General features: G+C 41.7%; 1 protein-coding gene across 26 annotated transcripts in view; it reads left to right on the top strand.

Moving 5' to 3' along the window:
* MAGI1 (membrane associated guanylate kinase, WW and PDZ domain containing 1) overlaps positions 1–13,713 on the top strand; it is a 359,795-nt gene that overhangs the window by 115,759 nt on the left and 230,323 nt on the right. The window contains exon 1 of one of the 26 annotated variants that reach the window (XM_087743420.1): positions 8,300–8,413. The exons of the other annotated variants lie outside the window; for them this stretch is intronic. Within the exon in view, the coding sequence (XP_087599546.1) occupies positions 8,314–8,413 (100 nt within the window). The 5' untranslated portion in view covers positions 8,300–8,313. Of the gene's footprint in view, positions 1–8,299; positions 8,414–13,713 lie in introns of those variants that run through there. 26 annotated transcript variants of the gene reach the window in all.

The following is a 13,713-nucleotide window of genomic DNA, read 5'->3' as shown; positions in this document are numbered from 1 at the left end:
AAGTAGAAAAGTGAAAGGAAATTGTAGATTCAGCTGTTGCCAGTGCCTTGAGTATTTTTTGATTATTCCCAGCTAGCTAGCTAGTGTGGAGGTACCTCTTTTTTTCCCCCCAGAAGACTCTGTGTGGCACAAGACCTTTGAGATCTGGGAATGCTCAATAACTTCACTCAGCCTACAGTAATTCCTTTTAGCTAAACTTAACTTGCAGCATAAAGTTGAAAATTAGTTTGCTTAATTGTTAATATTACAGTCAGAAGAAACTGTAGTTCTGTAGGAATTTCAGTCCCTGGAGGATGACCTACCAAGGAGGGCCCCTGCCTGATGAGGTGATTATTTTTTTTTCCCCCTTGTTGAAGGAACATTTCCTCTGCTTAATATGGTGGAACTTCAGTTTGCACCCGAGAGATCATGAGAAATTAGTATCTCAGCAAAGACAGTCTCTCACAGCGAGTCATGAGCCCTTCATGGTTAGGTGACTTAAGTTTTGGAGACATCAGAGCCACAGAAGTCCTCTTGAAATAGCATCTTCTCTGTTGTGGATCTTGTGGATTCTTCCACTGCTGCCAGTTGCTCTTGATGACAGGGATTCAGTTGCAGAGACAGGCGATGGGCGCCGTCTTCCAGGAGATGTGATGGCTGGCAGCTAGGGATTTGCAGGTTTTCCTCTGATGATTAAGATTAATTTTACTGACACTTTCTATGGGCTAGACCTCTTAAAGATGAAAAGATTTTCCGTCTATATTAGTAAGAGGGAACAGGTAGTGCTTGTCAGACCATAAGGTGTTTCAGACACCTCTGCACTGACCTCTCCAAACTGCTTTTCTTCAGATATATTAACACGAGGGCTGGCTTTTCCAAGTAATTCAGGATGCACACCGTATACCCTCCTTGTTGTGCCTGTTTATGCATTGTTCAGATTTTTGGTTTGAACTAATGTTGCATTTTACCTATGGGTCCTTTCTTTTGCATTTAATCACATATTTTTGTGCTGAGTTTCTTCTGAATCATGCTTGCTGTTGCTTGAGGGGGGAGTAGGTCATACGGATGGTTAGCCTATGCTCAGATTCTGTTTTTTTTAATTTTTTTAAAATAAGTTGAAGTTGAAACAAGTGCAGAAAAACTTTGCCTTTTCATCTGTCACGTGTTCAGCTGTGTCTTGGGGAACTGGTTTCTGCTAATGCATCTACTGATGCCTCTCAGGGTGAATAATGATGTGTGATATATAGCTGAAGGCAACAGCGTAAACTCTTTAAATTTGGTTGCTCTCATCAAATTGTCTGTTATTCACCCTATATTTTTTTGCATTTTGCTGACAGCTCTTGATAAAGATGATGTCAGTAGGAAGCGAAGGTGCAAGCACTGCATATTTTTACAATTAATTGAATGAGAGGCAGAAGTTTTTTGCTGTTTATTTATGAACAAATGCCACAATGTTGTTCTTCCGTTATTTTGAAATTTTAACAAATCACCCAAATGGTAGAGGCTTTGTATAAACTAACTTGTGCTGTTACTGACATGAAATAGTGGATTACAACTGTGAGCCATCAACAATTTTAGTTATTTTTGACAATGTGGAAAAAAAAATTCTGGTATTACATGACAAGATGCAGTGATTAGGAGTAATAGCATTGCCATTATTTCATGTGTGTTACCCGTGGTTATAAACACAAAAATATCCCTGGTGTTGAAATGCCCTGTGGGCACTATGTATGTATAGTAGTATGCTGGGAAATCTACTCCAGGGTCCCTTTTCTGTACTCACAGCTATCTAGGATTGGGAAAAAAGAGTATTTGGCTGATGTTCCTCTCTGTTGCTGCCATGGAATATCCTAATGCTCAGAGCAAATTTAATCGAGTCTGTCTCCACCTCAAGGTGGTGACCTCCATGCAGACACACATTGCAGAGAGGAGCCTGTGTCCAGAGGAGAAGCCCAGGGTCTTCAAGGGAGGTGGTCACAGCTGGAAGCAGAGAGGTTGAGGAGCTGCCGAGGCAGGAGGGACCCACAGCTTTCCTGGGGTGGCAGGAAGATCGATGTCCGTAGGCTTGGCCCCAAAGCTTGGTGGCTGCGTGCCTCTGCTTGTGGGTTTTTTCTATTTCTGTTCGCTCCATCTCACTTAAAACGTGGGAAGTTCAAAATCCATTAGCTGATTCTGTCATAAAGTCAGGCTTTTCCCGTTCCTTGCTGAATCTTACACTAGGGACGGGAAAAAGCAGCCCGAACTTGGTAAATATCACTTTAATAACAGTGTAATAACAAATAACGCTATAATTTTCTACTTACAATTTATGTTCCTTGTATTTTTTAGACTCTGGACCAAGAAAGTATAGTAATAACTGGTGTCAATTTAAATAAGGGAAGGTGATAATCGTAACCTTTAAAATAACTGGAACTTTTTATATACTTTGCAAATATATTCTCTGAAAGGTTATGCTAGTGCTTTAGCTAGACACAGAAATTTTAGTGTCTTTCCCCCCATAATTTCTTCAGTGCTATTTTCTCTTTATTAGTGTAATTCTTACAGGTTAGCACTGCTATCATTTTCTCTTTTCATGGCTCTGTAGCATGCTATTATTTTCAGGAAGCAAAAAGTAGGTGTCTTTAATAGTACCATTACTGTTCTTCAGCCTTTAAATTTCATATAAAAACTAGTTAAGGGGTATGATCCTAGTGTTAAAATCGCTCTCCGTGGAATGCAATAAGATGATTTATAACATAAATATAAACCCTTAATAGGCACCCAAAATGGCAACCCTCAGAGATTTAGTGGCACCAATACTAAGCTTTTGACCACTTTAACAGCACATTCCTAGAATTTTATGCAGTGAGGGAAAATTTATTTCCTTAGCAATGGATCTCTGGGCATCGGCTTGTCTGTGTTTTGTTCCGTTGTCCTGAACTTTAGGTAATTTATTGGCGGCATTGGGATGTAGGGATGGCAATTCTGGGGGTTTAGGATGATGGTAACATGAATGCTTGGAGTCAGTGGTGAAAATTCAGATCAGTTCAGAAGGGACCGAAGGTTTCATTAACAAAATGGCTTGGTGTCTCTTGCCCACACCTGAGAATTCGTTGCTGCAAGTGGCACCAGTTGGTAATTCAGCAGCTGGAGGTCTTGGAGCTGTGCTGGAGATGAGTCAGCCTGAAGCTTTAGGGCTGTGATTTTTGGTGCTTAAGGTTTCTGATTGGTTGGTCATGTTTTCCCAACAGCTTTTAGTCACCCTGGCAAAACTTAGTTTAGACCTTGGCAGGTGTGGGAGTCATCTCATCCTGCCACTGTAGTGTAGCTGCTCTTCCCCTGCAAAAGGGAGATGGCAGCCCTGTGTGGTTTAACCAGACACACACCAGAGCAGTGTTTCCCATCTCCCTGCTCTCCTGTGTAGAAAGATACGTGGCAAGTTAGTTGCTTTTCCTACCAGGGAAGGGTGCATTTATTGTAAGTTATTCAGGTTAAATGACCTATTTCTGAGGTTCCATTTGGTTGCAGTAAGGCCAGGAGTGGGGGGCCCTGCGCAGCAGAGCAATTGCTCTGTTAGCAGCCACCTGTGAGTAATGCAGAGTCTGCACTGCCTGCGATGCAGTGAGTTGGGTAATAACTAATTCCCTAAGTACCTTTCTCCGTGTCCTCTCTTGAGCTTCAATGTACCAACACAGAGCTGAATCTTTGCTCTGAATCTGATTCATCTCATTACCTTACCTTGAATGCTGAAGAACAGTATTTGTAGCTGTATTAGTGCTATCTGCTGTGTGTTGCTGTGCTCTTTCCCTGTCCATCCACCTGGTCCTCTGCGATGTGCAGGGCTGGTGACTCTTCCCCCAGGGCAGGAATTTTGCAACCAGCTGCAGGGGAAGTCATGGTTTCACAAAATGCTTGGCACTGTTTAACATGGGAATGTTTCAATACCAAACATTTCCAGATTTTATTGGATATTTAGGTAACTGACCTCAGTTGTTGTCAATATTTATTCAAACAGCTGAGAAACTACTTGCTCTCCAGGCTGCTGGAATATTAATTTGACTGCAGATATGTTAACTTTTGCTATTTCCCTTTGGCATTTCTTTATTTGCTACGAGTAAACCCCTAACTTACCCAAGGTTTTGGCACCCTTAGCTAAGGCTTAGTATTTAGATGAGTGTTAGTCTGCACCTAAGGTTGCAGTCACGACTTTTTTAGCCATGATATTTTTTAGCCTTTGGAAGAAGTAAATGTTAGGAAAATAATTTCCTCTCTACGCAGCTGTGTTCAGAAAGCTGCTACTGAAAGCTATTGCTGCTAAAATAACACTGAATTTTTAAACATGTTCTTCGTACCATTATGCATGATATGATGTTCTTTTAAAGTTTTGAAATAATGTAAAGGTTCTTTTTCATCTTTTATTGTTTGCATACCATGAAATCATAGAAATGGATGAACTTGTTTGGCTGTGGCCATAGTCTTGTAGCTAATTGTTAAGACAACATAGCTGTAATGCAAAACCTGCAACAGCTGTATTCCTCCAAACCGCTTGATGCAAGTAAGCCTAATTGTTTGATATTTTAGTTTTCTATCCCATTTCAATTGCTGATGTTTGTTTCCTCAAGTCCCTGTGTTATAATCATAAAGGGATATCAGAATAATTTCAGTTTTCTTTTAAGAACGTTGTTTTTATTATGGGATTTCTGGTATAAACAGTGCATTCATCACCAGGATGTTCTCGTAGGCTAACTCACCAAAGAAATTAAAAGCGTCTGGGAAAGATCAGCTAAATATTCAGACCTGTCCCTTTCAATTACTTTACAGTTTATATTTTGCAGTATAACCAAGGCCAGAGTGCATGTATTCGATATCTAAACGTTTGTTTTATTCTGAAATGAGCAGGAGAGGGAAGGCTTTTTAAAGACCCACCATTTAGCAGTCAGTCAGCTTTGTTATTACTACTTTATATGCTGAAAGTGCCTCAGGCGGGATCAGGAGTCTGCTGCTGTGCACTGCAAGTCCCAACCTTGCAGAGACGGGTCTCTCTGGGCCAGACCAAGGGTACAGAGGGCCGAGGTGTGGAGCAAGCTGCCCAGGACTACCAAGGGAGCAAGTTGCCCAGGACTACCTGGCAGCTCGGTGGTAAAGTTGGGAGTTTTCACCTATTTCCCTCTCTGCTGATGTACTGAGGGTGTGTTGTGCGTCAGGTGCAGCGTGATGCCCAGGGGAGCACAGTTTGTGGGGCCGATGTCACCAGGACTGACATGTCTGCACCACGCTCCTGGGGACCTCTCAGGGATGGGCCCTGGAAGTCTCCTCATGCTTCCATGCCAGTAGCCAGGTCAGGGAGAAATACAACCTTTACAAATCTCTCTGAAAGACTGCGCAGAAGTAGTGGCAAATACAAAGGAAGTGGTGGTGCAAGGTTTATTTGTAGCTTTCTCTGGAAAATGTTTAGATAATTCCTTTATGCCTATAAGCAATTCTGCCAGCCCAACATCAAGCAGATAAGTCCCTCTGTTCCTTGTCCCAAATGTGTGTATTTTAAATGGGAATGTCACACTTTAGATAGAAGTCCCCAAACAATATCAGGTTTCCTGTGACATTGAAGTGGTGCTGTGCAAACAGAGCCACATGTCACTGTCATGTGTTAATGACACCTCTCACTGTGTGTGACGACCCCAGACGCAGCGGCTCAGCGTGTCGGTTAGCAGTGCTCTGCAGGAAGGAACAATCCCCTATATTTAAGGGAGGCGATGAGGCAAAAACTCCCCTCTGCTGGGGAACCAAGAGGTGATGCTGAGAATTAACAACTAGGCTTGGGACATTTCCTAACTCAACATTGGAGTCTATAAAGTTGAAATGAATTTTGCTGTTCTTTCCATGCAATGTTGAGCTGAGCCAGCAATGCCTGTGTCAAATTTCCATCAAATACGGTTAAAACGTATCAGTTTTGAGCTCTCCTGCATAACATATCTGTAACAGAAACCAGCATTTGAGCCTAACCGAGCCAGGCGAGCAGTGTGATCTGTCATTATGTTTAAATGTACTGGGTAAAGGAGAGACTTTGTGCTTCTCATGCTCTGTGGCAGTGCTGGATCTATAGCTGATGATCTCTTTGCTTGTTGCTGTGGGGCTGCATGATGTCCTGCTCGTTGGGAGAGGGCGGCTGGCGTGCAGGCATTTGGGGGCAGCCAGCAAACACTTGGGAGCCCATCTCTTGTTTCCTATTTTGTAGCATTGCGAACATCAACAGCTCTTGACGCAATTATGCGCGATGACTGCCTGGCATAGCCCCGCTCTTCCATAGTGGCCTGTGATGGTTCCTGAGGAGCACTTGGCATTTATGTATATTAAATACAGTAATTGTGAATTATGAGATTAGTGGGTGAGGGAAGAAGCCATGTGCATTCAGGAAACCCTCATGCAGTTAGTCTCTGGTCTGTACACGCTGCTGTCATTATGAACAGCTCTGAGTGGCAGGGAGCAGGTCCAGGGGTCAGGACCCTCTGGTTCACGCTTTAAATCTCTGCCTGCATGTAAAAAATCCCCCCTTTCTCCATCCTTACCTGTAGGAATACTTGAGGTCATCTTGCTCCTGAAACATAGTTCAGGAGCATCTTGCCAGTCCAGTCTTTCCGTGAATGATTGGGTTTGCTAGATACAAGGACAGCTGTGAGAACTGGTCAGCCCTCCATCTGATGCATGTTTCCCTTTTGCTTTGCATCAAAAAGCTGCACATCGCAGTAGCTCGGGGGCGCATGGTTCTCTATTAGTCTGACCCCCTCGTCCAGGGCTGGGTTGAACACAGTCTGAGCTGGCAGTGTTATTCCCTCCTCCACCTGCTACTGCTCTCACTACCTGCCAGGGGGCAGGGCTGTTTTCTCTCATCCTTGATTGACTCCTTTGGCAAATTTTCGCAATAACCTCTTAAAGGCTTTCTTTGTGCACTGGGTGATGTGGTTTCAGGCAGCCCCAAGGACCGCCGGATCATTCGGATGTAGACAGTTGTGTTTGGATATTGTCTTATGCTGCAAACCTGTGGGGAAAACAAAACGCATCGCCTCCAGCCTAACAATATTCAAGGATGTGCCTTGAACTTGGAGAAACTTTGGTGAGCCCTGCAAATACAGCTTTGTCAGAAAATCTGTTGAAGTATCTTGGCCTGACTCTCCTCTTGTGTTCTTGAACACAGCAGGGCATTTTGTTTTTGAAGTGCCTCACTTGCAGATACAGATTTAGGTACTTCCAGAAATTCACATTTAAAGATATGAGGTGCGGGGATCCTCTCCCAAGTTTCCTGTGTAGTGAAGTTGAACTTTTGTCAGTTTAATAAATATGGCATGGTTTCTTCACAGAAAGAGGAGCATAAATACTGCAGAAATGAGTGCTTTACAGATACTTTGGTTAGATTGATGGATACCCATTTCTTTCAGCTTAAGTCAGTGCTGTACTCTGGAAGCCCATGGCATATTTGCATAATTAAAATGCAATTAAAAACCTTCTGGAGAAGAAACTGCATAGAGTTGATGTGGGGTGAGGGAGGGTTAGAAATCTTTCCCACAGTTCCACCTGAGGAACCCAGGGAGCTGGGATGGCTTGTTTGCAGCCACTAGAAAATCAGATATTTTTCCTGATCTTTTTGAGGATTTCTTGTTATGTACACTAAAAGCCCGACTCCAGGATTGCTGAAGTTCTCATCCATTGCCTCCAACAGCAGAATTAGAAGGTGTTTTGAGGAGGAAGAGGAAAAAGGGGATACAGTTTTGTGGACCCACATGAGGTGAGGCACCACGTGGCCACTCCTTGTTCTTGTAGGTTCCCAGACATTTGCACTTTGGCTGTTTGACTTGGATTTACGTTGCTTCTTGAAGATGTCAATGAAAAGCTCTAGTGTTTTATTGATGCTTTCTTTTTAGCGTTGTGAGTTTTGTCCCTTGTGGTAGCTTTATACATTAATACCTTTTTTAAATGAGTATAATCGATCTATGACTGCAGCCAAGGACTTCATGGCAACCATATGGATTCTGTCTAGACCCCTGTGGATTTCAGATGATTCTAGGCTTATAAGTTTGTTCCTCTTTACTGCTGAGACTTGCACCAAAAACATTTAATACCTGAGCAGAGCCTCAGGGCTGCAGTTGACATTCAATACCAATTGATCCAGGTGGATAGTGACTGCAGATTGGATGCGAGTGGGACATGAGGGAAAATTAAAATGCTGTCTGAAGTTTCCCTTGAATGCTGGTCTGTGATTCAGACCAGCGCCAAGATTCATGCACTGCTTGAGACTTGCGTGTGTATGTCTCCTACCTGTCCCCTCCTGCCAGGGCTGTGTCTTACAGCTGCAATCAGTGCATGAAACCCCAGAGCAGGGGAGGGTGCTCCCAGGAACGTGTGCCACGCTGTGGCTCGTGTCCCAGAGGGCTTTCCTTGTGGGAAGGAGGACCCTTAGGAGGTGTGTGGCTGTTGTGGTTTGGGTGGTAGCCCCCGGGCTGCTCAGAGTGGCCCTCCTTTCTCCTGATGCCTGAGGGGATCAAACGACTTCGGTCCGTAAGCCGGGGGTAATTATGGAAAGCGTTGTGCTCCAGTGAGCATGTATCTGGTAAGAATGCTAATCACGTCTCTGTATTTGGTATAAATATTTACATCTGAACTGTTTTAATTGGAAACTACTGTTGATTTTAAAAACATTCTACACAAGTGATGCAGTGTCTTTGCATGCTTAATAGGAAGAACTGGTTTCATGTGTGATTTAGGGTACTAAATAAGATACTAAGTTATGCAGAATAAAATATAAATGCATGTTGCTTATTTATGTTTTTCAGGTAAGAAATTTCATTCCGTTAAGCAAGGCTGCCTAAGGGAGTTGACAGATGCTGGCTCTGTGCATTCATTTGTAAGCTACCGAATCATGCAAAGTATTCTAGCCTGGGAAATTAGGAGCTCTGATTGTAAGTAAGGCATTTTATCTCTTCTTAACATGGTGAAGAATTCTTAAAAGACAGCAGAGGTGAGGAGGAGAGATCTCGGTGAATGTGTCTTAGCACGATTTGTGAATTGCATATGCAATCAGGTGTCTTCTCAAGAGGAGCTGAGAGTAAAGATTAATTTGGCAAAATTTCTTGCCAAACTCTTTAAGACCTGCCATATCTGAACAGCTAGAAGTCCCAGTGTGGTGGTGAGAGACCATATGTCATGCCGCTATTTCTCAAAACACTTTGACAACTACTACTGCAGCTGGACAAGTGGGTTTCATGCCTGCTGTTCCAGACTGGACATTTTAAATTTCCATTTTGAACAGGTTGTAGAAGCAGTAAAAGTGACGAACTGATTTGTGAAGGCATTGCTACTGGGCTAAGATGGCCTGTCAAAGCATATACTTTATTCCAAGTGCTACTGCTCTGCTTAGGGGTAAGAACTTGGCTTCCCTGTTGGTACTACACTGATGTGACGTGCACAGGTTGCAGAAGCAAAAGCAACAGTGAGTCTTCAATTCTTCTAGTGCAAAACAAGCATTTGGTTATAAATTTACTCTTAAAAGCCAATGCGATACATAGTTTTATGACTTCCAGCAAAAAACTTTGTGATAACAGAAGCATTTACAGTGGTTTGTGTCTTTTTATTAAATTCCTGTTCTGATAGATGACATCAAACAGCAAGAAGTGAATAAGCAATATATTTCTTCCTGTAGCATTTTGAAAACAGACTCATATACTAGCCTTGAAATTATTCTAAAATTTCCCATGAAAAATAACCATGAAGATACCAGTTGTTTCTGTTTGTATATCATTGTATCAATGTTTCATTTGTGATGAATACTGGTGTCTTCTTCATGCTCATCCTATCACATTTTAAAAACAGAAAAACAGGACTAAACACAGCAGGTTTGATTTAAAAATTTGAAACTTTCTTTTTTAAGTCTAATTGAGTCTTCTAATATTTTTAAACTTATTTTTATGAATCAGAGGCAAGCTGCGAGTTTTCCTGGTTGCTAACCTTTAAAGTATTTATGTAAAGGCTTGGATCCTGAAATGGTATAGCTATATGAACATCTTGGTTTTCTTTGGAAGAAGGCAGTTTCTGAACGATGGAAAACTCTGAAATCATCAGGCAGCTTAATTTATCTGTTTCTGAATCCTGTACTTCAGGCCCATTCCCTTTATGTTTTTAGAGCTAGTTGGATGCATTTTGATTGCTTGGGCTTGTAATTAGGACTGCTGAAGAAAGAAAAACCTTCAGAATAACATTCTTGAATTATCAGTTGTTTTCTTACACCATCACAGACATTGGTGAAAAGGCAGGTTGGCTGGCATGTTTACAAGGAGTGACTTCTCCACGCCAGAGTGACTTCTCAATGCCAGAGTCACTCTAGACCTCAGGTTTATCAAATACCAGAATTTGTCACTTACTGAGGGGAACCATAGGGCACAATCTTGAACAGATTACAGATTTCCTCATTTGGAGTATGGCTGCCTAAAAATACTCTCATATTAGTGCTATGCCAATAATTAAGTTTCTTTGGTTCAGTGGCCAAAATGAAAAATAGTAAAGAAGAAAACTAGTTCCTGGTCACTGCTAATTGAAGATCCTCCCCCTAGTTTTCTCAGCACAATGAAAATCAAAAAGAATCATTTTGCCATAATGCATCATTCTAATTTTCCCTTTTTAATCCTGTTTGATATTTTGGTGGCTTCCTGAATTAAATTGTTGCTTTCAAATATCCAAACAAAACACGTCTTCCAAATACTGTTCTTCTGTTCCTTCCCTTTGCAAAACTGTTTACTAAATACCATCCAAATTAAATAATAGTTTTCAGTCCTTCCATAGACCTGCACTTTTTTCAGTGAATTTTGTATACAAATTTTGCCTGACTACTTTAGACCTTTCTGATATCTCTTGAATAATCAGCTGCACAGATAGACAGTTCTTTAAATAAATGTCACAAGAGGCAGTCTACAGCTCCAGTTGTGTTGTATATTTAAGTATTGCCACCCAATATTTCATCTCCACAATGCTATATTCTCCCCCTGCCCCAAAACTTCATTTTGTGTCATCCCGTCTGTCGTCTGTCCGTGTGTCGTCCGTCCCCCCCCTTCCCCCCCCCCCCCCGCCTTTTTTTTTTGGTCCATCGCTATGGTAAGCAATACAAAAGGCATAAAAATGTTGCTTCCAGTCTCTTAGAGCTAGGAAGTCTACCAACTGCAATCAATAACTCTGAATTTCTAGGGTAAATTAAATGAAAGCAATATACACGATTCTCCCTCATTACACAGGAGAGGAACGGAAAGCTAGAAACGTGATCTGGTTCTTGTAGATACTTGATGAAAAATAATAAAGCTTTGCAGGAAGGTAGCCACCAGGAGTCTAAAATTGATTCTCTTCATTACAGCTGCTTGTCATTTGCATTTTTTTTTTTTTTATCAAGAGACTTTGAGAGACGTTTTTCCCTCCTAAGTAGTTTATTTGGTAAGACAAGGAGAGAAAAGATTTTGCTTAGACAAACACCTTAAGTATTACTTCATAAAGGCAAAGCTACTGTCTGTCTTTGCCATGGATACAGTGAGGCACAGGTGCAAGAGAGCTAATTCAAGTCATTAATCCTAATATGACTACATTTCCTGGCCTTTCAGTGCCAAAAGGGTTGTTTGAAGGAGGTGACCATTTTAATTCTAGAAATAGATGGAGAAACTTGCCCTAAAACTGCAGTGCAGGCCCCTGGTGCTGCAGCGGGCTCCTATAAGGGAGTTACCGCTCACATTTGTGTAGACCCCTCCCGCCCCTCTTTTAATACACCTTTTTTTTTAATCCTATGGTTGTGATTATTTTCATCAGCAAAGCACTTTGAGCACATGCTTAATTTAAAACATTGCTGGTCTCATGGAAGTCAAATGGGATTTAAACCAGAGTGACAGAAGCTCCCACGGCTCAGCATGACCTGCGAGTGTGGAAAGCCTCAGGCAGCACTTGGGTCTCCATCCCACTGCTGCATTGCACCCACCGTCCTGAAAATCACCCCTTCCCTCTCCGCATCGGAGCAGCAGGGGAGGATGCAATGAACAGCAGCTGAGGCCAAGAAGGAACAGCTATTTAAAGCTATCAGTTGTAGTGTTTATAGGCTAACCAGGCATGGCTGTAGTAAAGAGAGCAGCTATTAGCCTTTTATACTGTAGAAGCTGCGAGAGTATGACACAAGTAAGACTCTCGACTAACGTGCTGCCCGTCTACTTGGTTGCAATCTGTTCCTCAGCAAACATGGACTTTTGTTGGGTGATAGATGATGGCGTGTTGAGAATGGCTACTAGTCTTCTGGATGATATGGGCGAGCCTTAATTATTCTTAGCTGAACATAAGGCTGGAAAATATTTGGCAGGAAGACGCCTTTGCATTTTAATTAATCAGTGTCTTTTTCCTGGAAACAAAATGAACCTTGTGGCGCTCAGTTGGCTACGACAGTGGAGAGCAATGTCCTCAGCAGAGCTCACGTTTTACCATTTAGCTCCAAAATACAGCCCTGGACCTGGGCAAAGAAGGTTATATGGGAGTTATGCTGGTTTGGAAGTTGTCCTGCATCTTCATTTTGATTCCCTGCATGATTCTATCAGCCAACAGAGATGTCCTGTTAGTATGATAAAGGGGATGGATGTGGGTGTTTTCCTTGCAGAAGTTAAACCCATATTTATATATCTGGGAAACTGGCTTTCCTACCCAGTTGATGCAGTGTGTGAATTTTCAAACCACATGCTGTGCTGTAGAGATTCCTCTTGCCTATCTGCTTTCAAACTATTTCCCCAGAAGAAGTGCTAGCATAATTTTAATATGCATAAACTGTGGAGGCAATGATGATAATTAACAGCAGAGTGCCCAATTTTGAAATACTGTGTTTATCATTCCTTATAGTTCTTTTTTTATCGTTCTCACTTTTTGTCAGGCTGGGAAAAATTTCTCCCAATCAGAGCTGAGGTTTTCTTGCAGAAAAGGGAGAAGGTACGTGATTCAGAGAAGCCTGAGCCTAGTCCTGCCCTTCTTGAAGCCAGTTCTAAGGCTGCCATTGATTTTATCAGCACCCAGTTTGAACCCTTGGATTGTGGCTCATCCAAAAATACTCCAGGCTTCAGTGTGACAAAATAAGTAGGATAGAAATAGGTTACTCTGCTTTCACTGTCTGTGCTGCTGCCTTTAGATTCAACACAGAATTTCATTCCTGCAACAATTTTCAGACATGCAGAATATTAACATCATTAATTCATTTTTACCGTCTTGAAGAATTTAAATCAGCTGGGATCTTTATTCTTCCAATTCAAAACATAATTTAAATCCGTAAGGAATTACAGTTGTTGTTAATGACTCTCATATAATTAATTTCTTTGTGAAATAGAATGAATGCTTAGTGTCTCAGGTACTAAATGGTATATATCCTTACAATGCTATTTCAATTTTAATTTAATTAAACTGTAGGATATCTAGTTGAGAAACATTATTAAAACAAAAAACTTGCTTAATGTGAAGGGCAGAATGATATTATTGTTGCAGTGATAAAACCTAGATCAGACAGAAGTGGAAATCTAAATCAAATGGAAGACTACTGCAGAATCTGTAATCTCTCTTTAAGTTATTGACTACAAAGTGTCTTACATTTTAATCTCATTCGTTTTCAGATCAGTCTTATTTTAAAAGTGGCTTTTCTTTCATTGTTTTGTGTTCTTCTGCGGAGCAAGTCAGGGCATCTGAGGTGGCTTGCGCAAGGCACCTGTTTTT

Source organism: Nipponia nippon, unplaced genomic scaffold, assembly GCF_047370975.1.
Source record: "Nipponia nippon isolate SJK-2023a ecotype South Korea unplaced genomic scaffold, ASM4737097v1 scaffold_9, whole genome shotgun sequence".
In the NCBI taxonomy this organism is placed as follows: Eukaryota; Metazoa; Chordata; class Aves; order Pelecaniformes; family Threskiornithidae; genus Nipponia; species Nipponia nippon.
Note: the sequence above shows the minus strand (reverse complement) of the source record. Positions and strands in the feature narration are given on the sequence as shown.